The sequence below is a fragment of the Acartia tonsa genome, chromosome 7 (assembly GCF_053477335.1).
Source record: "Acartia tonsa isolate MP-2025a chromosome 7, ASM5347733v1, whole genome shotgun sequence".
Classification (NCBI taxonomy): domain Eukaryota; kingdom Metazoa; phylum Arthropoda; class Copepoda; order Calanoida; family Acartiidae; genus Acartia; species Acartia tonsa.
The window spans coordinates 14145506-14169228 of NC_137266.1; the positions used below are offsets into that span (position 1 = coordinate 14145506).

General features: G+C 31.6%; 1 protein-coding gene across 6 annotated transcripts in view; it reads right to left on the reverse strand.

The window, feature by feature from the left end:
- Positions 1-7115: 7115 nt before the first annotated feature.
- LOC145324899 (uncharacterized) overlaps positions 7116-23723 on the reverse strand; it is a 149322-nt gene continuing 132714 nt past the window's right edge. For all 6 annotated transcript variants that reach the window (XM_080167641.1, XM_080167646.1, XM_080167647.1 and 3 more), the window contains 16 exons: positions 21172-21214; positions 20378-20436; positions 19920-19965; positions 18815-19022; positions 17539-17606; positions 11715-12031; positions 11155-11265; positions 10881-10941; positions 10555-10643; positions 9838-9909; positions 9555-9615; positions 9092-9157; positions 8613-8662; positions 8135-8241; positions 7504-7702; positions 7116-7195 (listed from right to left, as the gene is read on the reverse strand). In XM_080167641.1, coding sequence (XP_080023767.1) covers positions 7144-7195; positions 7504-7702; positions 8135-8241; positions 8613-8662; positions 9092-9157; positions 9555-9615; positions 9838-9909; positions 10555-10643; positions 10881-10941; positions 11155-11265; positions 11715-12031; positions 17539-17606; positions 18815-19022; positions 19920-19965; positions 20378-20436; positions 21172-21214 — 1609 coding nt within the window. In that variant the 3' untranslated portion in view covers positions 7116-7143. The remainder of the gene's footprint in view (positions 7196-7503; positions 7703-8134; positions 8242-8612; positions 8663-9091; positions 9158-9554; positions 9616-9837; positions 9910-10554; positions 10644-10880; positions 10942-11154; positions 11266-11714; positions 12032-17538; positions 17607-18814; positions 19023-19919; positions 19966-20377; positions 20437-21171; positions 21215-23723) is intronic.

Here is a 23723-nt window from a genome sequence, read left to right on the forward strand (position 1 = left end):
ATGCGTAGTAACTATACAATCGTAGCCTTAAGTCCGCCCGTCCATTTACAACATGCTTATTCTTAATATTTTTTTATAACAAGGTACAATATCATAAGCTCATCATCTCTAAAATCATGGCCTAAAAATGTAAATATGTCTTTAATAATAATATCCTGTATTTAAGTCATTTTTCATCACATTTATAAACAAATTTGTTTAGACATTAGAAATGAAAATTCTGCTAATCAAGTTCTGACACTATATGTTTATGTTTGCTTTTATGGATGTTGTCATCCTTGTTAATAAAGATTTCAGTTAAGAGTGCCAAAGCCCAATCAAACTAAAATATATTGTAGATAAGAAATTAAACCCTTTAAAAGATTGTTATTATCAAAATAAAACCTGTAGAACTACAAAGTATTATAAATCATTATTTATATCAAATATAGTTTATGTCAAAATGCTCTTGATTTCGTTTTAAAGTAATGATTATCAATTACTAATAATTGAAAACTGCTTAATATAAAGTATTATTAGTATGTATTCGTTTTCTTGATTAAACAATGGCTAGAAATCAGAGCTGGATCTTTAAATCATTTTAGTGGTGCGCCAGATCGGGGCGATCCAACTTTCCACCAATGAGAGCACAGCATTGTATAAAATGCCGCGCTGTGATTGGCTGAAATTTGGCGCACCCCGATCTGGCTCACCACTAAAATGATTTAAAGATCCAACTCTGGACACTCATAGTGTGCACTTAAAAGAATAGAGGGTGCACGAGCTATGTGTAACTCTTCCTATTAATTTGGTCTTTGACTATTAGCCTATAGCGTCGGAAATATAAACACAACCAAGTCACTACAAAATAGTAGAAAACAATTTGGTAGCAGACGGAAAAGGTCCCCAATTCCGTTGGCTAGGTAAATGTCTGGGTTTTACATTTATACTTATACATTTATTATATGCACAGCACAATGAAATCAAGAATTAAAGTTCCTAAAGTTATATACCTACGAACGAGAAAACGTGTTTTTTCAACTTATGGGACAAATGAAATTCACAGTCGCACTCCTAATTCATTCCCTCCCTGGCTATTATATTCATAACTTTTTGCCATTGTCCAAAACATCCTGAATTAAGGCTGGGGATCAACTGCAGTTCACGGTAAAATATTCCAGGTAACGAATATTTCCAAAAATCTATGAATTTTAAAGGCTGCTAGTTGCCAAATGGCTAAACGTACAGATCATTCCCGTACACTGTTTTAAGCAGCATAGGAAGGACTTCAAATAATCTGAAATAGCCATATATCAATAATGCATAATTATCTCGCAGTGCAGAGAAATGCGCAAAAAAGAAAAAAATTTTAGGCCTTTTTATGACGCTTAAAATGGTGTGCGGGTATGATATGTACGTTCAGCCGTTTGGCAGCTAGCAGCCTTTAAAATTCATAGACCTTTGGAAATATTCGTTACCAGGAATATTTTACCGTGAATTGCAGTTGATCCAAAGCTGGAAATAAATACATTGTGCCTTAAAGAACAATCAGGGAAAGAGGAAAAGGACTATGGACGAGGGAAATAATAAAATTCCCTACGTTTCTATTTTTGTAGCTAGAAGAAAGAGTTGTAGAATAATTTTAGTGCCATTATCATTTCACTCCCTGGAAAATGTGGGGTGTTGTGCATAGTAGAGCCAAGGATGTGTTAAGTAATAAGAGATACCATAAAATAGATAACTAATCCTCATGTAAATAAGTGCTTCTTCTAAATCTTTTTGGGGTATAGTCCCTTTCGTGGCAACGAACCTTAAGGAGCGATTCTTCGTATTTTTCACAGTAGCTTTTCCCCTATTTCTAGCCCCTGCGGGGGGCTTTAACCCCGCGGTGCCAATTACCTAGCCCTGTGGGGCAATCACCTAACCCAATTTAACCTTACCTAACATAAAATGTCATTTTAAAGATACGATTAATCGCGTCTTAAGGGGCGTTGCCACGAAAGGGACTATTCCCTCTTTTTTTATACATCATCTTAGAGCTTAATAAACGCCATCTTGATAAAATAATATTTGATAGATTTTTTTTCATTATTTGTCAAAATTGAAGCCCTACACCGTACAATAATTAGCAAAAAAACAAGTTTGTCTTAATAATGATTAAATATCTATTAAGATATTTTTCTTAATAAAGTTAAGAGAATATTCCTTTCTAATAATCTATTAAACATTGTGTTTTTTTTATTTTTATAATAAATTTCTATATGATTGGAGGACATTGAAGTAATTTGGTAAAATTGATCTTTTTAAAAATCTATTGTTTCTTGTGAACAGATTTTGAAAGTAATTAAAGGATAATATTTGGATAGTATTATGCAAGAAAGGAGAACAAATTGAATACATGGATGAAGGGATGGATGGATGGATTAATAAATGGATGAATGGATTGATTTATGGATAAGTTGATGGATGGGTTTAAAAATGGAGAAATGGGTAACTAAATGACATAAATGGATTAACGGTTATAGGATAGATAATATTTATAAATGGATGGATGGTTGAATGGATTGATTTATAGATAATTGTATGGATGGATTTATGAATGGATAGATGGATAATCAATGGATCTATAACTTGATGAATGGTTTGATTGAAAAATTTTGAAATGAACGGCTGAATCAATAGATGTATTAATAGATAGATTAATTTATGCAACAATGTATGCATCGAAGTCATAAAAGAGGGTTATTTAATAAAATAGAATAGTTTATGATTATTTATCTCTTCTTTTATACAACAAAGTTATATTTCAAACTATAACTTTATTTTATCTACGTATTTTCAAACATTTCAAACGTTTCAACAACGATAAATTTATTGTTGCCCAACTATGTATATTTTCATTAACAAAAATTCTATATTAGATGAAGAAAAGGTAAAGAGATTTTAAACACTTTTTTGGTTTAATAATTTTCAGCCAAATTTAAACGAATTAAAAATCTTCGAAGGGTGAAGGTAGCTTTTAAAAGAAATCCACTGATCAGAAAAGTAATTTCACACATAAAAAAATAAGAGCAGTGTAAATAAAAAGTATAACATTAATGGAGTATTAAGATCTTAAGTGTGTTGGTAAACAAATAAAATAACATATTCTATCTTCTAGCAGTATTGTCTAATAACAGCACTCTTATTAAGAAAATCATAAAAATCAAAGATTATTTGATATTAAAATTTGTTTAATAAATTTTGTTTTAAAGTATGTAATTTCTAGTATCGAAAATAAGAGTTGCTACACTTTCCGCATACTATCTAATAGTGACAGGAATCATCCAAAGGGCTAGTATACATAACGTTTGTCATGTAAGGGCGTACAGATACGCCAAAAATGTAAAAAAGCTTCGCTACAAAATAAATTTAAACAGTTTCGACTTTTCTTTCATCAAATTATATTCATAAAACTATTGAATCAATTATGAATTTAAAAAATAAATGAGTTTTCATCATGGGTTTGAATTCTGTCGAACTTAAGATAGGTTTTGAATGCATGAAGGAATATTTATTTTTGGAATAACCTTTTAATTTAATTCTATAATGTATTATATTAATCTCCGCGGACAACTATTTATAATATCATGTAAGATAACAGTAGACAAAGTAAATCCTTATTTAAATTTTATAAAATTTGAATTGTGTATGATTGTTTGTATATTTCTGTTTTCTTTTTTCTTCCCTATATATTATTTCAGGGATAAGGTATTGGTGTCAAAATTACAGAATACTTAAAGCCTTATTATAGAGTAGAGTCTAGGGTTGGGCTGGATACTTTTTTGGCCGGATACCGGATACCGGATATCCGGCTGATTTCAAACGCCGGATATCCGGCATATATCCGGTTATCCGGCCAAATTACCGGATATCCGGCCGGATAACCGGCCAAATTACCAAATACTAAAGTAGCAAAAAAAAATTTCTTCAGAAATCTTATATAAATTTACATAAAGTTAAACTTGTTCAGAAAAAATGTTCTTCTAGCTTCAATAATAAGAAAATTATAGCCATTTAAAATTTTAAAAGCAGAGATTTTTGGTGTAAAGTATAAAAAATTATAGAGCCGGATATCCGGCCGGATAGTTTCAATATCCGGTATCCGGCCGGATATTGAAAATGGCCGGATATCCGGCCGGATATCCTGCCCAACCCTAGTAGAGACGCTAAACAAATTAATAATAAACTCCATGTTTACAAGAAGGTTGATATTATGTATTGTAATTAATCAAACAGATATCAAAGAATAACTATATATTATACCTATAGATTATAACCTATATAATCTAAACCTCAAGTAATGAGATTAATAAGCCTTATCCAGAGGCTACTGACGAGGATTTAACAATAACTCCTCAGCGAACACCTAGTTCAAGCCGGGGAAAGAGACCTTACCAGTAGCAAGATCAAACCAAAACTGACTCTCTAAAACAGCTCTTAAAAACCCATATACTACATTGGTAATCTTTCAATGTGTTTAAAAATATTTAAATGATTTTTAAAGATTTAATATAAGAAGATCGATGTATTTACTTTAAATATACACTAGCGGCTTCCCCCCCCCCCCCAAGAAAATAGCCTAAAACCACCACATGACCAGTAGGTAAATTTCCCGAGGAGTAGAATCCGATCGGTTCAGTGGTTACCGAGATCTTAAGGGACGGACAGACATCATTCTACTTTGTATTATAGATTTTTCTTATGGGTAATTTTATCCTATGACAATTATAATAGGTAGTCAATTCAGGGTGTCCGTCGTAAACTGTTTTTTTTTAACGCTTATTACTCCCTTAATATTTAATCTTAGAAAAATAAATTTTTTTGGCAGCCTACTACTGACCATTTTATGGGATAATGATGAAAAATCCACAAAATAAACAGGAAAGAATCTACGAGGTAGTACATAAGAGGTTGATTTTATTAAAGTTAGACTAACCCAGCAGAAAATATTTGCTTTGTAAACTTTAGGATGCGTTAGGTGCCAAACCAAATACCAATAGAACCGGCTTGACATGGCAAACAAAAAAATCATTACTTTGGTGTCCTTTTATTCGCTATCTTGCCATTTAGGTATCTGGATGAATTGTTGAAATGTATGCCTGTATGCTTTAAACAGATTCCTATTGGATAAAATCGTCCTTGGTTATTTCTTTATCCGTGAGAGGTTGCAACATTTTAAAGAGTTTATTGTGTGTGAACAGAATATTATTACAAAAGCAAAGCACTTTTTTTCTCAACAGGGTGTTGATAATTTTAGAAATATTCCCTTTTCTTTTTTAAACATTGTTTGTTTGGTGCTGTTATATTATCATCATATGACTACATTCAGATTGTCTATCTTGTATTAAAGTAATATGATGTATGTCGTCTTATTCTTTGTTAATAAAATTATAAATTTTTGATTGGGTATTCTTTGCATTGACGATTTCTTTTAAAAAGTTGAAGATACTAAACCCCAAAAGAGTTATATACCTTAATATGGACCTTTAAGAAGTTTCACTATAAAGGAGAACCATATCGTTCCAGCAGTTAGCGAGATCCTTTGCAACAGATAGAAAGACTGGTACTCTTATGTTCTAACGCCCATAGATGAATTTTGGTGTAGTCATTTATGATTTACGCACATTATATTTGAAGAAATATCCTTAAATCATGAATATAATTTCTCAATACTAATATATTAAGATGAAAAATATATTAACAAAGATGACAACTTCTATATGTAGCGCAGCTAAACGATAAAAACAAATGTTCTTAATTAATAGGAATCATATGTACAGAAAATATAAGATAAATTTTAGACAGCTGAGAAAATCATATTTCTAATCATTAGTTGAATCTAAACACAAAAATTAGCCTTTCTGCAGAACATACAGACGGACAGACAAAGTTATAAAGTAGCTTTGCTAATAAAAAGGAAATATTAAGAATTAATCTTGCGTTACAAAAGACCGTAATAAAGAAATGATATTTGTTATTGACATGTCATTATCAGTTATAATTCAACTTATAATTGAAAATTTTTTATTCCCTCAGTTTTGTTACATATATATAATTATTTATTACAATTGCAATGGATGTAGAATTGTAGAATAAACGTACGTGGATATTATTGCAGTAGAAAAAGTGTCAATTTAGCTTGATATTTTCCCTCTCATTATTGGTAGGTTCGTATATCGAGTAGAAGGAGGGGAGAGGATGGGGAAGATCATTATTTTAGCCGGCTAGAAGTTTCACTTTGATGGACTACATGATTATCTGGTGTAAGATCCAAATATTAATAAATCCATTATTATTACATATTTATAATATTTTTCAGCAATAGGATATTTGTGTTTTGATGTTTAGAATATTCAAAAAACAACTAATCTAACCACGAAGGAACGGATTGGCCGATATCTAAGGACTACATTAGCAACAAAAATTGACGAAAAAAATCCTTTATCAAAATATCAATGCATTCTATATCTATTTGTAAAATTAGAAATAAAATTTAAAATTGGACATCGAACACTTCGTTTAAGTCAAGCTGATTAAAATATATCAGTTATCCGATAATCTATCAAATACTTAAAGGATCTTAAGGGATAATACAATTGAACTTTCCCAATGATGATAAACAAAATGATCAATTTTATAGATCATAAATATTGATTTAAAGCTAACACATAAGACACCGTGATTATAAAACTTTAGCTGCAAGTATAATTAAGAGTCCAATGTTTCCTGCCTGCATATACTTCACGGTGGGCACTCCTAAAATGCCAAATATCTGAAGTAGATATTATGGCACTATAATCCTTAACAATTAAAGACAACCAACAGTTGAATTCAACAATCTTTTTATATTATTGGTTCAATCCTATCCCCTAACCTAATTTCTAGTGTCACATGTCTGACATTGTAGACGTGATACAGAGGAATTATTTATAACATTGTATCACACGAGACAAGAAAAACAGAATAGGATTTTATCAGCACAAGATTTGGTATTTCTTAAATCTGAACCTAATAAGACGACATTCATAATTTTAAAAATACAACAAATAGACAAAACAGTATTTTAATATATTAATAATACTTTATTGTAAAAATATGTAAATATAAACTTTATTTAGATAATTATACAAATAAAATCTTTTCCGCTCTGGTGCCAACATTTTTACTCTTGGCCCTGAAAAATAATAAATTTTATGAAATCAGACAATAAAAAAACTTCTATAAAAAACTAAAAATTGGGTTTAATATTATTTAATTTGAATGAAATATTTTATATGTATGAATCAGATATAAGTAGATATTTTCTTTTTAATAGATTGTTTCATTGACTTTGATATTATTTTATTTTTGGATATTTACTGTTCTAATAATTTTTTCCAATTTGCAATGTTGTTCAAATACTTTTTTTTTGAGAAAGTTAAACTAACAAAATCGATACACAATCTGTAGAGTAGCTTTGTTTAATCACTTGTAACAACAAACCTTTGAGGAGCTTGTGGTTGCTGGGGTTTGTTGCTGGCTCTACCTCTCTTCTCTCCACTAGAAGACGACTTTTGACTTTTGGAATCAGCTGATCCTGTGCTTGAAGACGACTTTAGCTTAGTGGAGTCAGCTAATTCTGATGTGTTTCTACCTGAAGGTGTAAGGCTTGTGTTGGTTATTCTTTCAGACCAATCATCACCTAAAAAAACAATCAATTTGTTGACAGATAGTGGGTTGTTTATGAAGAAACTGCACCATACCCCTTACAAGATATCAAGTACAAAGGGGTCAACCCCCTTGGGTAAACTAAGCGGTTGATATACCCCCTGGGGTCTTATATCTTACAAACCATTATATAATGTAAATATGCCATCAAGGATATGTAACTATTTTTTGTGTATATTCCCCTTTTGAAAGAACTAATTCTCAATGATCATAAAACATAAAGCTCACATCCCAAGACGATAAAATAACGTTCCACATGTAGTCTGTAATACACTTTCTTAAAGGCTAAAGCTAAATCCCCCCTTATTTTGTTTTCAGGGGCGTCAAAACCCTTTGCACGCCCATATTTAGCTATGAAGAGGGGTAATACAAAAATTTAAATATATAAGGAGGAAATTTGATTTACCTGAACCTTTTTCCATGGAGGGTGGCTCCTCTGGAATTCCTCTACTCATAGAACTGGCGTTACTATTAGAATTGTCACTCTGGTATAAACTATCACAGCTCAAACATCTAGAAAAAAATCATCAGTCAAGTACCAATATCCGCTGGATAGCCATACTGAAAAATCTTGTATCGCATATTATTATATACAATTTTCCACTAATAGTAAAATAAAGACTAAATAAAGACTTTAAAAGAAGTACCAGAAAGAAGTTGGCTTGGGCCTTAAACTATCGGAGTCAACAAAACTTTATTAATTTTTATTTTACCATCCACGGAAAGCTGTTTTGATATGATACTATGAATAGCTATTCTCGTTTTCAGCCAATTAATTAGTTGTATTTTGTAAACAAGTATAATTATTTCCATGAGCTGAGCAGGAAATATTTTCAAATTATACATAAAATTAATTTCTTGCCAAAAATTAATCAAACTTTTACCTCATGGCAGATTTATTTAGGCTATTTTTATCTTCGCTGTCCTTTGCTTCCTAAAAATATACGTATAACATATAATCCTAATTTTTTTATCCTTTATTTTCATCAAAAAAGTTATTACTATTTTAGAAAGTATAGCTAAAGTAAAATACTATTTACAACAATGTTTAGGCTTAGTATTACAATAAGGGTGGGAGGGGACATTAGACTGTACTCAAAGTATTATAACTGTATATTAATATTTGTTGGCTCAAAAACTTTAAGTATTTTTAATAAAATTTCATTGATATAGTTGGTGTCTAAGACTTTAAACTTTTAACGGAAAATTCTAATCTATAGAAGTGTCAATTGTGTTCAAAATAATTTTGAAATCCTTCTCTTTTTTTAATTGTCCATCATCTTATCCCAAAAGACCCTTCAATTACAATACCAAATTTCAGTTAGATAGCCCTTGAATTAGAAATACAAAAAAAATATTTCACCTGAACTTCTTCATAAACAGGATTGACTCCACATTCTGCCAAATATTCCCAACTGTCAGAATTTATCTTAAATTCAATAATAAATCAATTGAATCAAACAGCCTCGAGAAAAAATTATTCAGGGGCTCATTATTCAAAATGTCTAAAAACAAATAAGGACACATTCTTATACGTTATTCTATTCTTCAAAGAAAAACCTTAGCTCTTTCCTACAAAGAACCTCCTTGTGATTCCGACATAAATTGAAAATAAGCGATAATGGTAGATATTTTTTATTTAGTTATTACAGCATGGTAAGGGTACCGAAAGTAGAGAACCCGCAGGTTTATGGCCCCTGCAGAAAAAATCTAACCCTATTATTTTTTATTTATTGAAAAAATAAAGGAGGGAGGGGTTTTAGGGCTAGAAAGGCCCTTCGTGGGCAAGCAACAAAATATGTTGCTGTATTAATAATTTACTATACCTGTGAATTAGCTAATGATTTCAAGGATTTTGGCATCGGGAACATTTTCTTCATTGCATCGCTAAAAATGATAAAATATTTAGATTTTACATAAAAGCGCAGAGATGACGACTTTCAATCAAATATAAAATTTCTGGAAACTTGCTTAATTGTGTATTAAAGTACTTTTAATGGATAAAGAATAAGGGGATATTGTGACAATGGAATTTTTATGAGAAAGAGAGAGAGAGAGAGAGAAAAACGAGAGAAACTTATAGAGTAACTTTGCTACTAATAAATTTACCTGATTTTTCTGATTGGCTTGCTATTAGATTTCCTAACAGAAAGGTTTATGGATACCTTCCGAACAAAACTTTTCCTGTTTTAATTTACAAATGTAATCATAAATGCAAAAACAAGCAGGGAGGGAGGGGACATTGGGCTGTTTATTACACTAGTCCCCAAAGTCTAAAAAACAAATTCTTATTCGATAGATTTACAAACTTGGGGACTTTTATTGAATTTTGATTGGTTGGTTCATTTAGTTGTGTCTGCAAACGTTTCAACCACTGATTGTAATCTACAGAAGGTGTAATTTTGGATCTTGGACAAAGTAGTCTCAGACAAAGTAGCCCCGGACAAAGTAGCCTCGGACACAGTAGCCTCCAGACAAAGTAGCCTCTAGAACAAAGTAGCCTCAGCAGGACATTTACTTAAGAAAAGTAGCCTCCTGAGGAAAGTAGGTTCCACTGTTAATAAATAACATGGCCTCAGCACTCGGCCCCCTGGCCTGCCTAGCCGCGGGCGCTCGGTACCCTAGCCTATAACCTAACCTAACCTAACCTATGTTAGCCTCAGGACATTTATTTAAGAAAAATATCTTCAACTGTTAATACATTAGGTTGTGTTAGGTTATAGGCTAGTGGGCCGAGCGCCCGCGGCTAGGCACGTCAAGGTGCCGAGCACTGCTGCCATAAGGAATGCGATATTTTTTCTGGATTTATTGTTTGTTATGATTAAATTCCTAAGTTCACTGGGCTGAACACAACCACTCTTCTTATCCATCTCTTTGAACAAGTCAGAACAACTCTTAGACAGATTACTCGATGCCTGAATTAACAAGGATGAAAGCATCTATAAGTTGCAAAGCTCAAAAAATGGAACAAATCACTAGAATTTAATTATGATTGAAAGGACTGAACATATCTTCACAGCAAATTTCACACATTTATCTAAAATAATAACAGAGAAAACTAATTTCATAAGCATTTCATAACTACAGACACACCTAGTAAGCTTAATACAGTTGAAAATGGGTCATAAAAGTCTTGTAGAAAAAAAACTTACCAGCTTATTATCTAAAGATCTGAAAGGTGGTGGGCTAATAACAGAATTGTTCTTCCTAAACCTAAAAATTAGAGGATTTTTTTTATTCTTATGTTTATCTTAATTAGTAACTACTAGAATGCCTTGACCCACAAACAGGCTCAATATATCTCAACAATATATTGTTGTCTGTTGTATTTAGGTTTGTCTCTGAACATTATTTAAAAGCGAAGATTTTTTGCTATTAGTGCTATTTTGTCCGTCATGATGTCAGACTGGCCATAATTATTTTTACCTGGGTCTATATTCAGCTGATCTTGTGACCATTGGATTATTGATGTGGCTGCCAGGTGGACCATAGTTCTTCACAGGTTGACTACTCTGAGACCGCTCAAATTTATGGGGTCTAAAAACAATCAAATTTAAATTTAAAATAAAAATTATTACAAAACTAAAAAATATTCATTCTTATATTATTACAGTCCAAGACATTAAAACAGTTTTAGCTTTTAACAGCTTAATTGAGCAAGAAATACAAAATGAAATTCGTTTTCGTCTGCTAGCTAAAGGGTCAATACTATTTAAGGCAGGTAGTTGTTTAAAAAGTGAATATATAATTATACTGAATTTTCCAAACTAATTTTCTACATGGTAGAGGTGCTACTCTATAAGCCCTTGTATCTTTCTCTATTACTTTCTCTCTCTTTCTATGTATGACATATTGCCTCGTGGTTATCTTATCGTTCTTAAAAGCTTGGCCACTATTGAATGAAATCGTTCTTAATACATCTTGGTGTTTGCAAAAAAATAAATGTTGCATAAAAATATTTTGCAATTAGAAAATGAAATACTTGCCTATTTGCATTAACATTATGATTATAAGACAACTTTCTCAATGGCATAAACGGTTCCAACGGCTGGCGTCCCCCTATTGACGGCGGGGGTGTTGATACTTTCGGTGGGGTTACAATTGATGCATTTGATACGGGTGTTGATACATTCGATGCTGAACTTATGGACAAACTAATCTTATTCCTAAGATTTTCTTTTGTAGATAGGTTTAACATTTCTGTTTGATTGATTTTGGCGGATTCTTGCATGTTGAATGCCTCGTAGACCAGCTTGGTTGATGGTCTGTCAGGCGACATGGAGGATTTTATGATGTCGGGATCCTAAAAAAGATAAAACTCATAAATTGGTTTATTGAATTTCACTGGGTAATTAAGCCACCTTCGATAAAGATCATTAACAACCCTCTCAGAACTTTCATCCATATATAGCCACTCTTCCCATCCCCCCCCCCCCACCAGCCCAATAGAAATCGCCTCTAAAAACAAAATTATCCCATTCCAAATTAAATTTCATTTTCTTTTTAAAACTAAAAAGAAAAAGGAGGGTTGACTTAACCTTCCCCCTACGCTCAAGTGCCCCTGGAGGCCTCTAAGTCTTAAGATATTTTATGCTATTTCTATTACTAGCTTCGAATATGAAACTAAATCGACATATTATGAAAATCACGGAACCTCGACTAAAATTTTTTAAGAATTAAAATAGAAATGTGTTGTTAAAAATATAAATTTGCAAGACAGATATTATAGAAATATTTCCTTGAAATCTTCCCACCAGTCACTAAATTTGAAACAGTTCATTTGCCTATCCTTAATGCAAACTTAAGAGCTTCAGAAATTAATCAATAAGTACACTTACATAAATTTTAATGTTTTTGGTTATTTTTTTTATTTTTCTGTTTTTGAATCAATTCATAGAAGTTTAGAAAATTTTTATAAGAGAAAGTCCAATCACCATGAAACAAGTATAAATATATTCCAGTATAACTTCGAAACCGATTAAAATCCGCGAATTATAACCGGTTCTCAACCATACTGCAAAATTGTGTATAGCATCGTATTACAAACAATTTCCAACGGATATTAAAATAATAGGTACTCATATGATTAATAGCAGTTTTGCAGAAGGAACCTTCTGGTTTTTATCTTATAGATTTCATTTAAATATCTGCCGAAAGTTGTCTATAATGCAAAGCGATAAAAAAAACTATTATAAAATATTAATTTATTTTTCATTTGATGTCTGAAATGACTTTCTAAGCTACTTTGCAAATTATGAGGGGTGTGGTCAATTTAATCAAAATTTCATCCTATTTTATGGCTTAATGCATTTATAGCCAGAAAATTTTATCAATTTATTAAAAGCGCAGCCTTATTTGTCATAGTCTGTCCGTATGTTCGTAATCCTTCGTGCGATTCGACCTAAACAATGAAAACAAGCATAATGACATATGTAAATAAAAGCGAATGTAACACAAATAAAAGTGTATATTCAAATTTTATGAAACAGTAATAGAGTAGCTTCTTTTTGAATATTTTTGATAGTATGATAATGGATGTAGAATATACGGGGATATTATGACAGGAAAAAATTCCTGTTATTTTAGCCTGGTAACATAAAACTCGTTTATTGGCCAGTTTGTTCATCCAGTAGAAGGGCAGTGGATTGGATAAAGGGGATGTTTGGGGGATATTGTCATTTTAGCCCGCTACGTGTTTCAGTTTATTAGAGAACATGAAAATCTGGATTAAGATCCAATCAATATTTAAATAGTTCCAATCAATATAAGGATTTCTAATGACTCACAATCGTAAAAGCAGAACATGCCAATTTTAATTACAGGGTTAAACAAGTTTTCTTCTATAAGACAATCTCTTTATGGTTTAAAATAGAATATATTATTTTGTTGTCTCTGACGTAGTGATGTACTGGCGTATTGATATAAAAATAGGAAAGTGTTGCTTTTAAAGGTATAATTTTCTTTCAATAGTAAGTGTAACATTTTTTTAATCTCAGCATAAAGAGCACGAATAAAGTATTAAAATTGATTAGTTTTTCTTGATAATGATTTCTTAACCAACACCATTAAAAAGTAATTAGTTTTTTAGGTGTGTGTTTTATCAGGGTAGGATATCCGCTCAATTTTTTTGTATATAATATCCGCATATTATCGGAACAGCCCCGTTTATGGCTGATATAAATTCAGTTCTACAGCAGCCGATTTCTTATTTCCCTATTAAAACCTCTAGCATTCATCATTTCGATATGCAGTTTCAATGAGTTTTATCGACTATATTGTTTTAAATGAAAATGGTAACGACTGACACGTCATCAGCATGACATTATTGTTCATGTCAACAGTATGGCAAGCAATAAAAGTGGCTACGAATGACATAATGTTTTTAATATGTAATGGCATAATGACTATCTATAATACAAAGAAGCTTGATGTCTGTCCGTCCGTCCGTCTGTCTGTCTGTCCGTCCGTCTGTCCCTTAAGATCTCGGTAACCACTGAACCGATCGGATTCTACTCTTCAGGGTATATAACTATTGGTCCTGTGGTGGTTTTAAGCTATTTTCTTGGGGGGTGGGACATGTTGCTTTTAACCTTTTCAGCATTAACTTTTAAACTTATATTGTCAGCTGCCAAGCCCTGGTGTTAATTGCTAAAAGCATTAAGTATTATTATTGCACAAAAAGGATATTTTATGGTTTTATTGCAGTCAATTAAAAAGAAATATGAGTAATACTTAAGTTGGTTTTAAATGCAATATTTCATACACGCATTTTTACCAACCTATTAAAAACTTAGATTTAGTTCCAAACTCTGTAAGGAGAAAGTCGCTCAAATTTTAGCCACGTGACGTCATAGTGATTATCCATCTCTTTTTTATCCTCTCCCCATCCCTCATTTTTATGACGTCAGAATTTTTTTTTTGGAGCGACTTTCTCCTTTCACTTCAAAGATAATCTCTAACTCTAATTTGGGGAATGTCCTATCCTATTTTTTTTGTTGACATCCTATAATCTAAAATTAAAACAAAAATCTGTATATTACAAATTTTACACATTTTACAATTGCAAAGCAAACAGTGAAATGTGCCTGAAATCAATACACAATTTTTATAACTTGTAGACATTTCAATTTAGTATTTTTACAACTATTTGATTGACTAATGTGAAACAAAGTATTTTAGAACGGAAAAAATACATATTATGGCATGCAAGAACGCTCAATTTTTTTTCTTTTAAGGGGGTAAAATAAGAGTTTTTAAAGGGTTAAGCGGTGTAATCTAAAATATTTTTTTTAATTTGAAGGAGGAGGGGGGAAAGCTGGAATGAAGGGTTTAAAGTTTTAAACTTTACCACCACCCTTGAACTTCTATGTATTAAGGTTTACTGTCCTTTTCAAAGATAAAATATTGCAAGCTGCTCTCAGGAAAGGGATAAGGTTTAACTTGAATATAAATCATACAGGTTACTCAAAAAGATTAGAGACTTCAATCTTTATTACAAAATAATAGTGTCCAAACTTTTCAACCAATAATTTTAATTAACGGTAATGGTAATTTTGTTTAACTTAATTAAGTGTGTACATTTTGTCTTATTCCTTAAAATTCCTGGCTATTTTACTTGCCTCTGTTTGTTTTATATGGTTATCAGAATGTATATAAACAAGGATGACAATATCCATAAGTGGCGAAGCTCAAAAATTATGGATGAACATTCATAATGAACTATATAGCTTTTTAATACAAAATAAAAATAAAATCACGAAACCTTTCCTGATTTATAATGTGGAAATCTAAGAATCGATCTAGCACCGCAACCAATAAGTTTATCCTAAAGAAACATTTAAGAAAATATGTAAAATGTAAACTTATTCAATCCCCAAAAATTTCAGCCGTCTATCTGGACTAGGAGTTGAAAAAACCTTGAACACTTAAAAAACTAGGAATCGATCTAGCACCCCAACCAATAAGCAAATATCATGAATGAAACTTTATAGAAGTGTGCAGAATTTGAATTTATTTACTCCCTGAAAGTTTTATACTTCTATCTTGAATAGGAATCAAGAAAATCATGAAAACTTAAAAATCTAGGAATCGACCTAGCACCCCAATTAATTGACATATCTTAATCAAACTTAGTGAAAATATGAAGAATAGAAACTTATATAATCCCTAAAAATTTCAGGTGTCTATCTTGAAAAGGAGCCGAGAAAAACACGTTTCCCCCAAAACGTTTCAGACGGACGGACGGACGAACCGACCCTAATTATAGAAAAGCTTCGCTTTTAAAAATACTTCAATTTAAAGGACTTTTCCAAATTCAAAGTATTCAAAACAAAAGGTAAAATAATGCAAATTATGATACTTACTGACAAAGAATACTTATAGAGAGTAGCTTAAGTAAAAAGACATCTACCTTTCATAGCAGCCGAGAAAATATCTTTTTTTGTAAATTACGTGTTATAGAGCATACTGCACTCCTAAAAATTGACATGGACAGTCTTTTTATTGGAATGTATCCATCATATTGCATGATTCGCATCTGTCATTCCTTAAATAACTTGGAAGGATAGTACACAATAATTTTAGATATCTGTACAATATGTACAATCTTAATTATATAAAATCAGAAATTATTTCGTAAAAAACAAAGTTCTATTATTTCAAAGTGTAGTTACTCTTTAAATAAGTATGTCTGTCTGAAGAATAGGGCTAGAATGTGATCGTCAATGATAAATTTCATTATTTGAAATCATTAATAGCTTGAACATGGTTAAATTCTTTGTAAGCCAAAAGTAGTTCGATTAACAATTCAATAATTTAACAAATCTAAACTATGTGAAAGTATAAGTATGTGAAAAAAGAACGGATAGACTAACGTACAATTTCTTGTTTTATAGTAGCTTTGCGACTAAAAAGTGTACAATTAAAAATAGTAGAGACTTTAATGTATACATACAATATTTGGAATTAAGTGTAGGCGGTAATTTTGTTGATGATCACTTTTGGATTTCATTTGGACACAATCATTTAAAACTCTCTCTTTCTCTTTTTTTAAGGCACTCTTCATAGGAATCGTTTTTTTAGGGCTCCAGGACAAACGCGGGAGTCCCAAACGTCGGAGTGGACAAACGCAGGAGTGTTAAAATATTAATTCAATTAAATATTTCTATACAGGTTAGGTTAAGATATGAATATACAAATAAGCCTCCCCGCAGGGGTTAGGCATTTAAAAAACCTAAAATAAGGTTTAAAATAGGTTAGGTTAGGTTAAGTGTCCACTCCTGCGTATGTCCACTCCGACGTTTGCGACTCCTTCATTTGTTATAGGACCTTTTTTAGCCCTTTGGAAGTTTTATTTTTTTGTTTATAGAATATAAAATCTGGTGTAAGATCCAAGTAATAATAAATCTATTGCTTTGCTTAATACAAAGAAGTATGAAATAACTAGGTATACAAATCTATTTAAAAAACATCGCAGTTTTTTAATCTAACTGCATGTTAATCCTACTGTTGTTTTCCCAAAAGTTGTCTTGCAATCACAGATCTAAACCCCTCTCTTACCTTTGAAATATATTGAAAATAGGGGGGTGGGGGACTTACATTGCAAGGCCCCTGTGGTCCATAGCCCTGTACTAATTTAACCTAACCTAAACCCGCCCTAAGTAAAAACCAAATATACAAATATACCAATCAACCAACCTGCCTTATTTTTTATTTCTTTTCAAGATAAGGCGTGGGGGGATTCAGTGCTCAACAATGCATTTGAGGGAAACGCCACTAATCCTACTAACTGTATACTGTCATGTCACCCACCTCGTATATGTTGCTATTCTGAATATCAATTGGAAGGCTGTAGTCTTCAAATTCATGTGCTTCGTCCTCTAAAATTATGAAACAAGGATAAAAATTTCCTAATGTAGCTAGGTATCAAATAACATGAATTTATTAACAACTTTGATCAAGTTTTGAATTGTATGATCATGGGACAGGTCTATTTTAATTTCATAGGGCAGCTGAGAAAACAATTGTAGGCGGCTGATATAACGTTATATAAAATAACAAGTTTTTTGTCTAAAGCTTCAGATCTCGAAATCTACTGAACCAATTTGATACTCTATTTAGGTAAGCTTCAAACATGTCCAGTGATTGTTTTAGGCTATTTCATTTTAAGATTTTCTGATTTAAGTCTTAAGATGATTTTAAGCTATTTTCTATCCCAATTCCCCTGTTAATACAAGACCCCTACATGCTAGGAGCGCGGCCGCTAGTAAATTATAAAGTACACACGCACTAAAAAGATAAAAGACTTCCCCCGACCTTTAAAAATATATCGCTAAAAGAAGCTGATTAAATAACATTACACTTTTAGAAATATGGGGTCTGCAAGAGCAGAAAATAACATCCAGGAGAATAAAGTGAGTTATAGCGAAGCTATGCTATCAAAAATAGGCATACAGTGCATTTATTAAAAAAGGAGCCAAGGCCGTGTATTTATTAGGAGCTAGCCAAATTCTATAGACTTATATATTCCATATGAAAACTATTCTTGTTTATCATATTTAGACAATGCAATTTACATTTGAGCAGTTAGGATTAATTACAATTATTCAAGCTAGCCTTTATATTAAAAAAGTACACAAAATCATTATGAGCATAAATACTACAAAAAAGCGTGAAATTAGAATAAAAAATATATTGTAGATAAAAAATTTAAACATGTTGGATTTAAGGGGAAAAGTCATAAAAATAAAGAATTAAACAAAACTAAATTTTAGGAACACAGTAAAAGAATCGGACTGATTATGACGAAAAAAAAAATTAGCCAATAAGAGGCCATTATTGACCAATTGTAAAAATTATAGTGGCCTCTCATTGGCTAATTTTTTTTTACGTCATAATCAGTCCGACACTTTTACTGTGTTCAATTTTAGGGACATGCAAATGACGTAAATATTGTAAATAGGCATATTAAATTGTAATAAAGACAGACTTATTTTTGTGTGTTTCAAAATATTTTATATTGTAAATCAATTTGAAAATCAACTAGATTTTCTTTTTTTGTCAATTTAATTTTAAAACCCAAGTTTACCTTTTTCATCATCATCTTTCTTATTCTCATAAGTTTCTTTTTCCTCCACACCAGATGTTCTCATGTTGGCATCTTTGTCAGTAGACTTATTCACATCCTCAATGTCAGTTTTGTTTTCGTTCAGCCAGAATTTGTTTGTCTCCAGCCAGGACTTGCTCGACTCTTTCCAGGAGGTGTTACACATTGGGGCCTCTGCATTGGTGGATATCTAAATGAATTATAGTTTATTAGATACTAACGGCTACGCCCCTAGAAGCCTCTAGTGGCACTTTTAATGTTTGGTTTTTTGTTGCGTTCAAGTTTCTACGATATGTTGCGTAAGAGTCTCTTTATACGATACCTCGCAATGTTACGTAGGAGTCTCTATACTTAAAATAAAAATTTCGATTTTATATTATTTCTCTTGGAAGGGTGGTAGTACCCTTCCCCAAAATAGTTAAAAACCTTCCCGGGACCTATGAGAAGCTACCCTGTTAAGGAAAACCCGATCGGTTCAGCGGTTAGCGAGATCCTTCGGTACAAACAAACACACAGACACACATCCTGTTACTTCAGTATAAGGATGTAAAACAGACAACTTCATTGATGCAGTCTTGGGGACCTTTTTAGTCTTCTAGCAAATTGCACTTTTGTAGCGACTTAGCTGTGTAATTATTACCAATGTTATTAGCTGATATTCAAATAACCAATTGAAAGTCAGCACAGGGTCCATGATGAAGTGACATATAGTAATTTAACCTGTTCCTCCTCTATTATTTTACTCTAATTATATCTGAACAGATGCTGTTGATAGTGTCTCAAAAAGTTAATAACGTTTCCCTAAACTATCCCGTTGGTATAAATTTAGAATAGGAACTGACATGAATCAGGATAAAATATCTGGAAGGGGTAAAAACTATATGCCTTTTTAAGAATTTTGAAACTTCGATCAAATCTTCATAGGTTAATTTAACTATGTAGAATTGACAAAACTTTTTAACCAATGATTTTAATCTATAGAAGGTATAGTTTCTTTATCAACATTCGGGATGTACCAACAAATTATTGTTCATTGTCTAACATGTTAAGATAACTGGCCTTCATAGATGAATGAAATATAGATTACCTTTATACTATAATCCTCTGATTTCTTCTCAATTTCATCAGTGCTCCTAAAATGATTTTAATGAATTATTAATATTTAACTTTATTAACACAATTATTTTTGTTGAATGTTATCATCCTTGTTACCTTATGAATAACTAGCGGGCTGCTACGCCCTAAAGGCCTCTAGTGGCCTCCTACAAATTAGTTACAAACCTTCTCAGGACCTATAAGGAGCTTCTCTGTGAAGGAGAACATTACCCCTTCAATGGTTATCAAGATCCATCGAAACAGACAGACATCCTGTTACTTTTATAAAATAATTAATATTTAATTTTTTAGCAACTTTGCTTTTTGGTTTGTTTTGATTTATCGATGGTTTCCGAGATAGCAAGGGAGTCATTAAACATGCTTCCACTCCCCCGTAATTGGGATCTTCAAGACCCTCCCTCACCCGGAAAAGGGTTAAAAATAGCTTACTTGGTGTTTTCTAAGCTTAAATCCATGGCTGAGTTTTGTTCTAATACAGATTTAATAACCTAAAAGGATATTAATTATGAAATTTTCATAGAGAAAAAAATAAAAGAGAGGAATCGAAGCAACTAGAAGACGAAAATAGGCAGTGGGCCTAGAGGCCTACCCAGCGCTGTTGCCGCGCTAAAATTTATTGCTATTCCACTACTTTTTAAATGGGAGGATTAAAAATTATTAAAAAAATATTTTTTTACTTTTTACTATTTCCATATTTAGGGCAAGAATATTAGATTAGATATTTTCGTTTTAGTGTTTTAATTAAAAATTACATAGAATTTTATTTTTATTTAAAAAAATTTGTTCATGAAAGATGAATCCTTCTATTTCTAAAAAGGGGGAAATTTTTTTCATAATGAACATTCAGCTGATTCTGACCGCCCACGGCTGTTTGCTAAATATCGCTTTTCTTTTTATTCACATTATTATTTATGATTGACTTACAAAAAGCCCTGGGCGGTTTTTGATTTTCGTCTGCTTCTAAATTTAGGGATGGGGAAGTAGTATTTTACCATGAAAAAGGGGTGAGTATTCATCCTCTTATCCTTTTTCCTTATGGAAATTTTGTATTTTGAGAAATAGCAATTTTGCAATGCTCTATGAAAATATTTTGGGAGACATAATAAAAGAATATTAACCATTAGAAATAAAAAAAATACTTGTAAATATGTAAGAATTACAGACTAACCAACCAACCATTATGGTTGACGTGTAGGGTAGCTGCGCCACTAGAGTTAACTCACCTCTAGATCCTTCTCCAAAGTGGAACACTCATCATCAGATGACCTTAATTAATAACATAATTAGAAGTCAAACCATTAATGTAAAAATTGTAGCACTAAGAGTTTTTTTGCTATAACATCAACAAGATACATAAAAGATAAATATAAAGTACAATTATAACATTATGACTCTATGTACAAACTAAATACAAAAAAATGAACAAACACACCAAAATTAGAGAGTAGCTGCGCTACTAAAGACACGAAAAGTACGAAAGTGTTTGAACGTGATTGACGCCAATATTTTTGTTTTAAGAAGCTATCAAAGGATTAAAAGTTGCCATTTCATGTTGATAATTGTTTAAATACTTAGTGACAACACAGTTTTTTTTAAAAGGTTCGTAGCATCTCTATAATTGACTTTCTCCCTCAGTAGCTGACTCAGTTATTGTGAAGATGAATTCCTTATCTTTACATTGAATGAATCTTAAGGTTTTCAAATTTTTTGGTGGTCTTGAAGTTGAGGTTTCAACACCTTTCAAATCTGGATTTTTTTTGATTTTTTTATTTTCCAAAGGTTCTTGAGTCCCAGGAAGGCTTTTAGCCATTTTTCCACCCTTCTTCTTCATGAACACTACAAGCTACAGGCACAGCCGACTGTAAACTTAACTATCAGTAGGGTTTTTTTGTTTGTCCTAAATTTTAGCTGAGATAATCCTACAGAATATAATAAAGTAAGTTATAAGGTAGACATTTTATTTGTCATAGGAATTTTCACAAAAAAATTCTTTAAAGGCATCCGTAAAAATTACGTTGGCCTTATGGAGTAGATAAAAGAATAGAATGAAAAATAATAAAAACTAAAAGACAATAGTAGTGCAGCAGTAGAACTATGGTGTGCCTCCAATTTTGCAAATGTTTCAAATTTAATATTATTAGGACAACATATTATTAAAACAGCACAAATTACCCATTTATATTACTTCATTTTATGACAAATTATTTTAATTCATTTGCTATTGTGTCTCGTTGCGAATGTGAGACACCTTGCAGATGTGTTAAATCATAATATGCGGCAGTGAAGGGACTCCCAGAATTATTCATGATAATTATCTGCGGATGATGGGCATTGAAAGTGACAGTTCAAGGCCGATTATATTTTAGGGGGTCCCATTTTTCCATTTTTATTTTAGACTTAAAGATTAGATATGCAAAAAGCTCTTCAGTAAAAAAAACTATTGATTTACCAGCAGCTGATTCCCTTGTATCAATGGGTTCAATGGAGGAAATATGTTAGGTGGCTGAAAAATAGTCTAAAACCATCCTTAAACACTTAATTTAAAACAAAACAGCTTATAATCACCCATGGGTTTATTTGAAACTTTCTTTGTACTGAGAACTCGATCGGTTCTTTGGTTAAAAAACCTTACTACATTCTACAACAGGATGCAGAGGCTATTTTTAAAAAAGTGTCACCTTGAAAATTGTGACAGTCTAATTTACAGTCAGCTAGCCACGGACAAATACAGGAAAAAAATTACAATGCAAAATTTTATTCAGTTTTAGCGTTCTTACAAAATCTTTAAATTATGTATTATTGGTTTAAACAGCAATGAAACAAATAACCTTAACAAAGCTCAATATATCTATAAGAAGTGCAACGGTAAACTAAAAATATTTTTAGTAATAGGTTAAAAATAAAGTTTTAAAATTTTCAAGAATACCTAAAGTTTTCGATTCCATTGTCCCCTCCCTCCCTGCAAGCAGTAAGTATTTTATATAAAAGTAAAGTAAAATTTCCTTTTTTTATGCTGTTTGATAAAAACTCTTTTAAAATTTTGGGTGTTAACAATTATAGGAGTTTTGCAATTATAACTGCCCTTACACAATAGATTTAATTAAATAGATGAATAATTATTAAAATAAATTCTATGCGTCTAGTTCACTTCATCTTTTTATTACATAAAGACTTAGCTATATAATAAAGACATACTTTATTGATCTCCTGAAGCTAAGTGTTCAATTTTAGTTTTAAGAAGAAAAAGTAAAAGAAAATTTTTTTGGGTGGTGTTATTTTTTTCTATGGGCGATTTACGATTTCCCTTAGTTGGGTTGTGGTACCCTCCCTAAAATAGCTACTAGCAACATCCATCAGTAAAGGCAGCAGACAGATATCTGCAAGGCAATCACCTAACCTAATATAACCTAATCTAACCTAAAATAACCTATCAAAAGTCATTTTGAAAATACCAAAGGGGCTATACCCAACATTTGTTTCAAAGGATCTGTAGTAAATTATTGACAGGCAAAAGTTAAGGCTATTCAGTTCTTTATCAGATAAAATATTCCAGCTATTATTAAAAACTCCCTCCATCAATTAAGGCTAAAAAAATCCCATTATGATAAAAGTCATAAATAAGACAAGGATGACAATAAGCTTGGAATCACAATGATAAAAGCATTGTTGTATAAATCAGTGAATTTGATATTTGACAACCTAAACAAATTCTAAGCAATTGTTGTATATTTAAGATAAGAAAATTACACTTATTTATGCATAACTTAATTTTACC